The 9,933-nt window shown below is 47.4% G+C and overlaps 1 protein-coding gene across 1 annotated transcript; it reads left to right on the top strand.

Annotated features, from left to right (window-relative positions):
- Positions 1 to 317: 317 nt before the first annotated feature.
- BSX (brain-specific homeobox) lies at positions 318 to 4,014 on the top strand. Its single transcript, XM_012644908.1, has 3 exons — positions 318 to 579; positions 2,567 to 2,763; positions 3,775 to 4,014. The coding sequence occupies exons 1-3, from the start codon at positions 318 to 320 to the stop codon at positions 4,012 to 4,014; spliced, it is 699 nt and encodes a 232-aa protein (XP_012500362.1).
- Positions 4,015 to 9,933: the final 5,919 nt, after the last annotated feature.

Raw genomic sequence — 9,933 nt, 5'->3', positions numbered from 1 at the left:
GGAGTATTCAGCACCGCGGACAGCTCCGTGCCCCGCCCCGCGCCCACCGCGCCCTCCCCTTTGCCGCTGGCAGCCTCGTCATTGGCTCTCCCGGGTCCCCTCTCCAAGCTGCCAATTCTCCGACACATAGACCCAACCTACCCAGGAGCTTGTCTTCTTGCCTCTCCAGCGCCCGGGGTAGACCAGGCCGAGGAGAGAGCAGCAGAGATTCCAGCTTCGCAGGGTGGTTGCCGGCTTTCCACCAGGCTTGCTGAGACGCTGCCTGCTTCCTACACTTCCTCCACCGCCTTCGCCCTGTGGCAGGTGCTCCGCTCAAGATGAATCTCAACTTCACCTCTCCTCTACACCCGGCGTCTTCCCAGAGGCCCACATCCTTCTTCATCGAGGACATCCTGCTGCACAAGCCCAAGCCGCTGAGGGAGGTGGCCCCCGACCATTTTGCCAGCTCTCTAGCCTCTCGGGTGCCTCTCCTAGACTATGGCTACCCCCTCATGCCCACACCCACACTCCTGGCTCCTCATGCCCACCACCCTCTGCATAAGGGAGACCACCATCACCCTTATTTCCTCACCACCTCGGGTAAGTGACAGGGGCCTCATGGTGTGGGCAGTGAGAGACTAGGTTTTCCAGTGCAGGTCCCAGTCCTGTGATGGAGCCAAGAAAAGGCCAGAGCTGGCTCGGCCTGGCTTGGTGGCCTCCTTGCCTAAGTGACAGTGGAAGGTTGGGGATGTATCTGAGAGCACACGGAGCTCCCTTGAGGCATGCCAACCCACAGGGATAACTCATGATCCCTCTGCACTTTTTCTAACGGAGGAGATGTGCCTGGCCAAGAGGTACCTGCAGGCGAATGAGTCTGACAATAGTCTTGGGGGGCAGTGCTTAGTCTCCCTACTCGTGATCTTCCTGGCCACTTTGGTCCATCTCTCAATTTGCATTCTTCTCCCTCTCCCTGCTCAGAAGGAGACCCTTGACCATCCTGCCCCATGGAATGGAACTCAACTTTTGAGCTAAGAAGCTTGAAATGCCCCTGTCAGTTCAGCTGTCCTCGTCCAGGTGTTGAGCATTTGCAGACCCTGCTGGAGGCACAGAAGTGAACCAGGGTTGGGGTTCTCTGAGGAGGAAAGGTTTGGGCTGGCCGGAATAAGAGAGAAAGGGTAAGAAAGAGGAGGGAGGAACACAGCTTTTTAACTCTCTTCACCGCCAACATCTAGCATTTAACTCACAATCTTAGGTGGGGCTTCCCTTCTCTGCCCCAGTTGCCAGAGTCGCTAGAGCTGTGCGCTAAAGTATTTTGATTTCTCTGGCCTGGCAAAAAGCCGGGACTAGCAAAGTCTGGTTGGGGCAGAGAGATGTGGAGGAATAACTAGATTCCTTTTTGCCTCCCTCCAAAAAGCCACATGCACACTTTTTTCTCCAGCACTTTCATTCCAGACAGTATAGAATCATTCCTTGAGTTCTGATTCGAAGTGCAGGTGGAAACAACCCTGGTCAGGGCAGGGGCTGGAGGAAGACAGGAGGCAGCTCGTGAAGTGTGGGCGCTGGAATCCAGAACAAAAGCTAAGAGTGTTGGTGAAGCAGTGAAACCCAGACTCTGAGACACTGAGTTGGATGAGGCAGTTATGAAGCCGGCTTCACCGCCCCACTGGAGGCAGGATATTCTCGGCTGCAGCGGTGCTCCCTTCACATAGTAGTGGCCAAAGCCGGTTTTACCGGAACGTATGTGTGTGTGTTTCCCCGCTGGAATTGGCAGATACTGCGTGTGCCAGCTTCTGTGTGCTTGGTGTGTCTCAGACACCGAATAAAGCCTGCGAGAATCAGGAAAGATGGGAAGTTTCCCCCGACCTGGCCAGGGAAGACCGCTTCAGCCCTTCTGCTTTGCTGGGCTTGGAGTCGGAGGGAAAGAATGAGAAAAAGAACGAGGACCACATTAGAGAGCGAGTCCCCAGAGTGGCCTGGAACCTGACGAGGAGACGTGAGAGGTGGGAATTGCTCCTCTGTCCTCGCTCTGCAGCTTCTCTGGATAGGAGAATTTCGCTCTGTTCCTTTTGGCTGCAGGCGGGCTGGGTAGCTCGAGGAAAAAAAAGTGTTTTCTTAGTGCTGTTGGGAGGCAAGATATCTGCTCTTCTACTAGCCCCGGAACATCACTGAGTTTCGTCAAGGGGCTGGGAGGATACAGCTGGGGGTGGGGGGAGGACAGCTCCTGGAACGTCTGACATTTGCAAGAAAACTTCTCCAGGCACAACAGATCCTACGGAAGCCTCGCCAAGAAGACATTTTAAAAGGCCCTCGGATCTATTTTCCAATTTTCTTTCCGTTTTATTTACCGTTTATTGTTTGTATTTCTAGATGGCCTTCCAGATAAAGATCTCCAAGCGCCGTACTTGCTGCTTTTCCACCCCCTGTCCTGGGATTCCTGGGAGAAGGGCTTGAGGGACTTTGGGGCGAGCAGGAGACCGGTGGAGGCAAGAGGCGGAGGGAGGCGCTGGGTACCAGTGGAGGGGAGCGGGGCCGAGGTTGTTCCCCGGCGATGCGGGATCTGCCCACCTGGTTGCTCTTCTCTCTGCAGGAATGCCGGTCCCCGCGCTGTTCCCGCACCCGCAGCACGCGGAGCTGCCGGGGAAGCACTGCCGCCGCCGCAAAGCTCGCACGGTTTTCTCTGACTCGCAGCTCTCGGGCCTGGAGAAGAGGTTCGAGATCCAGCGCTACCTGTCCACGCCGGAGCGGGTGGAGCTGGCCACGGCCCTCAGCCTGTCCGAGACGCAGGTGCGCGGAAGGAGAGGGCAGCCCTGGTCTCTGCTTCCTTCTTCCCTCCCTTCAACTTCTAATACCCTCCGGACCCACTGAGGAGTTTTTCCAGTAGCAATGACCATGCTCCCCCTTATTCTAGGCTTCCCCCAAGATCTTTAGTAAAAGTACCGACACCCCAACCTCACGTCAGACTTACTCAAGCAGAATTAATGGAGCGGGGCTCTGGACATGAAGGAAAAACTCCTCCGGAGATTCTGATGGTCACCTCCAGTCAGGAACTTATTTCCATGCCTTCCTTACTCCCCACAGGCCAAGGACCTAACCGAGTCAGAGGTAAAATGATAATAATTCGATGGGCTCTTGTCCTGAGAGAAGCCCACACGGGAGATTTTTTTTTTTCTTATTTCAATCTCACGGAAGCAAATCTTCGAATGCACCTCCGCCCCACCCCCTGTACAGTGTAGTTTAAGTGCCCTCCCTATGCCCCTGTCCTGAGTGGAAGAACTGTTTTCGTCTTCCTTCAGGCGCTGTTCACCTGCAACCTCAAAACCCTTTCCTCCACGCCTCCTCCCTCGTGTTCTCTGTACCCGGAAAGGTGATTTGCTGTGAAATCGTTAGCTTTGCCAGGTCTGGGTCTGATATATTTTTTTCTCCGAGGAGAACCAGCAAGTTCAATTCTCATCTTTCTGTCCAGGAGTCTTGCTGGATCAGGTACTTAGATATCTCAACAGAGGAACGTAAATTGAGCATAAAGGAGGCTCGTCCACGCAGCACTTACTATTCGTAATTCTAATTAATGACAGTATTGGCAATTACTAACCACACCATTTTGATCCTCATCATTATTTTGGGACATCCCTGGGAGCCCTGGGATATTTGATTCTCATGCCACGTATTTTTAAGCAGTTGAGGCTGTCACAGCTCTTTGGTAATTCGTCAGTGGATTGCGGCCCATTTCGCTAAAGCCCAGCAATCGCTCAGATCTGGAGGAATGACACGATTTTATTTTTGTCTCCCCGAAATCAGGTGAAAACGTGGTTCCAGAACCGGCGGATGAAGCATAAAAAGCAGCTGCGGAAAAGTCAAGACGAGCCTAAAGCACCAGACGGGCCCGAGAGCCCCGAGGGCAGCCCCTGCGGCCCAGAGGCCGCTGCTGCCGAGGCTCGGCTGAGCCTGCCCGCCGGGCCCTTCGTGCTAACCGAGCCAGAGGACGAGGTGGACATCGGGGACGAGGGGGAGCTCGGCTCCGGGCCGCACGTGCTCTGAGCCGCCAGGCTGGGGAGGGTCGGCGGGAGAGGAGACCGCGGGGCCGGCGCGGTTCTCTCCCGGACGGGAAGACTCAGACTCCAGCCTTGCGGAGGGCCTCGGAGACCAGCTCCTGGGAGACAAAACCCACTGTCAACCTCCGGCGGTGCGGAGCCAGCGCGGCCCGCGGCTCGGCCTCACGCCGTCCCCTCCCGGCCGCCCTGCCCCTGCCAAGGGAGCGTGTGCGCCTAGGTTCGCTCGTTCCCAAGTCCGGCATGGCCAGCGGTGGGGACCAGCCCAGCACCGCATTCCGAACTGAAAATTGGGCTCTCGGCTCTGTATTCGGTGGGGGACATTTTTCTCCGCCGCGATCACAGACCCGCTCCTCTCTCATGTCTCAGCCACTTGCCCCCAGCTCCGTTATTCGGATTCCGCGGCCTCTCCACGCGGACCTTTTGCCCTTCCTTGGGCAGTCGGATTGGCTGCAGGCAAGGGACCAGGTGTCTGGGGGCTTCCGCGCTCTGCAGGGATCCGGGCAGAGCCGTGGCGTGATCTTCCGAACGCCCGGGGCCAGGACAGACTCGTGCGCTGCTGGTCACTAACCTCCCGCTCGCTTCCGTGCCCCACTCCCCACGCCTCATCTCTGACTCGAGCACTAAGGCGACTCCCTCGTTTCTGGGCGGCACTTCCATCTCCTCCCATCTGTGTCCTCATCCGGGGCTCGCGGTTCTGCACCCTGGCACCCTTCCTGAGCTCGGGGCCCGCAGGCGCGGGCGCCCTTTACGCGCTCCCTCCCGGGTGCCAAGCGGGGCCAGTGCGCGGCGGGCAACCAGGGCAGAGGAAACCCCCAGGGCAATTTCTGCTTCCCGAACTTGTTGCACTCTTGTCCCGAAACTCTTCCACGTCCCACGGGCTACAGATATTTAAAAAGTGAGTTTTCCTCGGGTTGTGTGTGGAAACGCTCATTCTCAGCGCATTTGAGGGAATGTGGAGTTTTAGCGGAACGGGGTTTCCGGGCGTGCACCTGTTTGGGGACTAGATGAGGCGGGGGGCGGGGGGCGGGGTCTGACTGGCGTTGCGCGTTACCCCTCTCCTTTTCCATCCCGAGGTCTCTTGTTCTCTCACTGGGTTTGCGGTCTCTTTAGACAATAAAAGGCTCTGGGGCAAAACTGGGACCGATCACGCCTTTCCGGGAATTGTTTGTTACCGCGTCCTCCCGCGCGCGCCCCTCCCCTCCGCGCTAGGCGGTTTCCTCTTCCCGGTGGAAATGAACTTGGCTAATAACCTTTCGTTAACAGATTCCCGTTTCCCTCACTCCAATTTTTCTGTTTCGAATCGTTTGATAAATGGTCTTTAGTTCCACTTACATGGAAAAGGTCGCCCCAAATGGTATTTTGTGGCTCTGAAATGGTGAAGGAACAGAGATCTCTTGATATTTGGAGTTTAAAATTGTAGTAACGAATCGTGTGACGACCCTACGTGCCCAGTACACTTAGCAAATACAGCAGCCGCGCCAGAGGCGACCTCAGCTTCCGATCCTCCTTTCGCTTCTGGTGGTGTCTTTAGGTAAGTGAGCCCAGAGAGGCTAGAAAACATTGAGAAGAGTACTGCTGGGTGGAATCCTGGCCCTGGGGTTCTAATGATTAATAATAGTTATATAAACCACAGTGGTGTGAGCTTAGGTTACATTTAATTTTTTATTTCTTATTTCTCCAATAAGGGGATGAATCCCGAAGGTCCTTATAGGTCTAAATTCTATGATTCTGCGAATGTAGCACTGGGCATTTTTTTTTTTTTTCATGCGATATGCTTGTTGGGGAAACGTTACCTGAGGCAAAGATAAGTGTCAGAGCCAGAGCTTTATCCAATCTGCATCATTTAGGAGACAAAACTATTGCTTTTAAAACAGAGGCATTGTCTAGCCTTTTGGATTTTCCAGAGTGTTTTGTAATCAATCAATGATCCTGTGAGTCATAGATGACAAAGATTATTTTTCCCTTTCATAGATGAGGAAATCAAGGCTTGGCAAGACTGAATGATTTACCCATGAAATCAAGGCTGGCTAACAGCCAAAGGACAAAAAAATATATTTTCTAACTCCTTGTTCACTTCTTTTCCTATGCAGTATATTTTTTTCTGGTAACAAAGCATTGGTTAACATTATGCCTCTATCACTTTATAAGAACACCACTCCAGTTTCTTTAGATTGTATAGATGTGGCTATTAAAAGCAAATCTAGGCTCCGGTTTCTCCCCTCCCTCCCTGTTCAGATAATGACAGCACTGTTTTAAGGCGGAAGTTTATGGCAAATGCTTTAATGAGACAAAAACTTGGTTAGAGAAAAATAAGTGATTTGTGAATGGGAATGTTCCTGGTAAGCTGGAAGGGAAAGTAGATACTCTATTACCCAAGATTGAGGAGCCAAGGGAAAAATGGAATTCTTATAATCCCAGGAAGAACAACTACTAAATTAGATTTGGGAAGAATCTTTACAGTGAGTAGAAATACTGTGTATTTGGGGAAAAGTGTGTGTGTGTGTGTGTGTGTGTGTGTGTGTGTGTGTGTGTGTGTTTGTATGTGTGTTTAAATTAGATGGTGAACACAAACTCAAAAGTATCAAGCATTTACGTTTTTCTCCTCCTGCCTTCACAACAAGATGCCAGAGCTTATTCTGAGTCTAAGAGGAGCAGATTCTGCGCATTTCATGACCTTTTGTCTTGAAAAAGCAGGTAAATAGGAAAGCTGTTAGCATAAGCACAGATCTGCTTTGACCCAAGGCAGGATGAGTTCTGGAGCCCTGGAAATTGCTGGGTCTTTGATTCAGCACCAGGCCTACTATGGTATGGTTTTTTCATCAAAAAAGTCCTTGAAATTGGTGGCAAACAATTTCCAGTAGCAAAACTCTCCTAGTTTCTTTTTTTTAATCTTCATTTTTATTTTTATACAGTGAGTTAGTGATCATGGTAGAGGGTAGATACAATTTAGTCTCAATTTAATGTAATATGACAACAATATTTGTTTTTGGTCTTTAATAGTGATCAAGGCTTCCATAGGCTGAAAAGGTATTTTGTCTGAATAACCTGGGTTTTTGCCTCAACTCAGTTTCACTTGGTGGCGAAAATCTGACAAAACTATGTTCATTATGATATATTAAAGAAAGACAAACATAGGTCTGATTTTGAAGAAGCAAGAACATCTCGAAACAGTCAAGGTGGACAAGTCATCCCAGATCTAATCCCAAATATAGTAAGTAATTTGTTCCATATTTGTTCTTAACACTCTGTTTCTGATGAACTTTATTTCATAGATTCTCAGAGAGGGACTCTTGATAATATTTTCGCTCATATAAGGACATGAAAAATAGACAACACACCATCCGGCCCTATATTAGCTGACGGTGGCACTAAAAAATACTTAATTGGAATCCATGACACCATTTCGAAAGATAGAGCACTGGCTTCCATCGATGTATATGATAATTAGAGAGCTATAGATGTAAAGGCACGGAATGCTTTTTGGTGCTACGAGAATTGTACAATAAATATATTTAGTTCAAGCAGTGGCTCCCTAGTCTTCCTGAATTAGGCTCAATATATGTGCAAAAGAATGAGTAAATTGAAATATTTTATATATTATATTTCTGTTTGTATTTTTGGCTTCACATTTTAAGAAGGATGTGAACAAGCTAAAATTCATTCAGTATGCAGGAACCTGAATAGTAAAGAATGTGGAAAAAACAAAGGAGTGTGAGCCTTTTAGCTTGAAGGAGCAAAGCTTTGGGGAGTGGGGAGGAGGTTAGTTGGGTAGCTGTGTTTAAATGGTTATGAGGCCATTCATTATCAAGGGGTGTATCTATTCTGCCATGCTAAAGATATCAGAACAGAACCAATAGGTGGTTCCAGGGAAGCAGATTTTGGAACAGCATTCGAGTGCCTCCTATAGGCCAGGTACTGGGCTATATATCACATAGGCTAAGTCTGCAAAACACTGAGCACCTTTTCACTAGAAAAGCTTAAGCAGAGACTGGAAGGCAAAACAGCAGGGATTCTTTATTATGGATTTCTACATTAGGGAGAGGTTGGGCTAGATATCTTGTATGAGTCTTTCTAACTGTTAATATCCTCATATTCTATCTTTTTTTGGTAGATAAGCAACTATAAATTCCAAGTTATTAAAATTGTTATCTCACTAAGATTCCATTTCATATATTCTAATTTAAACAGATATATCCATAGCTATTAGAAGAATTAAGAGAAACAAGAAAGAGAAGAAAAGGATATTTCTTTATTAAAGAAATCCCAACACCTCATTCTAGAAAGTAAGTGAAAATAAAGTTACGGTCCACTAAGTTAAGGACAAAAATATAGTCAGGGAAAAATTGTCAGTGTAAGAAGAGACATTTGACAAAATTTGAACCCTTCTTTTTATAGGTTGAAGAAAAATTAAGGCCCACATATAGTGAGTGATTTGTCAGTGTCACATAGGGGTGGAATTGAGTAGAAGCCAATTTTAATTTTTGTATCTTACAAGTAACATATTGTGATAAAAGTGATGGTGGGGCTATTGTCATTGTAGCACATGGAGAAGATTTTCATAGCAATTTTGAATGTCACATTTGAAAAAAATTGTAGCTGGAAATTATCTAGGAAAATCTTAGATCAACTTTTGGAAAAACTTCTCATTAAGAGCAATCTGCAACTTGAATGGGCTCTCCTAAAGGTACTAAATCTCCTAACTCTGTTTTCGTTCAAGCCAAGGTTGAATAATCACTTGTTGGGATGTTTTAGAAGATGTTCCTATATCCAATAGGATGATCTCTAAGCCATCCTGAGTTTCTACATTTCTTTATTCTAAAAATTTTGACCTAATCTCTTTTAATTACAGAAGAGTCAACCAAGAGTCAGAGAGATTGATTATCCAATGTCATATAGCCTATTAGTTTGGTGAGTTACAAAATATATACATCTAGAGGTCAGAAAATTCCAATAAGTATTTAGGAGTGAGGTGAAAATTCAAAATGGTTCTCATGTTTTCTCTCCATTGTATTTTCTGGTTGTAACGCTCCCTCCCAATGACACATTTTCTTTCCATTATATTTGCTCTTTTCCTCTCAGAATTCCCAGTGTGCACACCAATAGCATTTCCTCCATGATTTTATTTATAATACCACGAGCCTTCTCTTATTATTCTCTTTATGGCATTAGGGAGCCACATCAGATTTAGCATCATAGATGGCTTGGCTTAGAGGCTTGAATTCTAATCTTACTTTTGTGAATAGTGACATTATTTCTCTTACTTGCCATCTGAAAAATGAGGTGAGTGCCCTATAAATCAGTTAAGCATAGTGAGGGGATGTGAAATAAAAGCTATGAAGGTACCTACTTGGATGAAAAGAGCTAGAAGGAGATAATGAATTACAATATGGATATGAACATATCAGTGATAAACAAAGTCCTTGATCGAACTTCATGGAATGACAACTGTTACAACGTGGTTAACTGAAAGATATTAGCCTTGTGGCTCATCACATTATTATAAAGGGGTTATTATGTCTCTTGCAAAGGAAGTTTATTTTTGTAATAACTTCATCTTATTTTCTCTTTGTCTGTCATTGTCTTTTTGGGCTAAGAGAGGACTTGTAAGCCCTGAATGACATAGGATCCAGAGCCTTCATTGAGGATGTTTCATTAAACCACTCCTTTCCCCACCCCTTACCTAGCCCCACCTTCCTCCAGCCCCAGGGTTTTTGTTATCCTATTTGGTGACAGAGACAATGATATGGAGGGAGGAAAGTTAGAATTCAAATTCATGGGAACCCTCTTAAGTGACAAAGAATTGACTATCATTCCAGTATGGAATCTACCAGGGGAATTCCATGATTTAAGCTTCCTTCTGAAGCTTTTTCTTTTATTTTAATTAAATTTTTTTCTTCATTTTTTA

This window comes from Propithecus coquereli, unplaced genomic scaffold (genome assembly GCF_000956105.1).
Source record: "Propithecus coquereli isolate 6110/MARCELLA unplaced genomic scaffold, Pcoq_1.0 Scaffold222, whole genome shotgun sequence".
Lineage (NCBI taxonomy): Eukaryota > Metazoa > Chordata > Mammalia > Primates > Indriidae > Propithecus > Propithecus coquereli.
Note: the sequence above shows the minus strand (reverse complement) of the source record. Positions and strands in the feature narration are given on the sequence as shown.

Coding starts and splice junctions, on each gene's coding strand:
- BSX (XM_012644908.1), top strand. CDS start 318: ATGAATCTCAACTTCACCTCTCCTCTACACCCGGCGTCTTCCCAGAGG. Junction 580..2,566: donor TTATTTCCTCACCACCTCGG/GTAAGTGACAGG, acceptor TTCTCTCTGCAG/GAATGCCGGTCCCCGCGCTG. Junction 2,764..3,774: donor TCAGCCTGTCCGAGACGCAG/GTGCGCGGAAGG, acceptor CCCCGAAATCAG/GTGAAAACGTGGTTCCAGAA.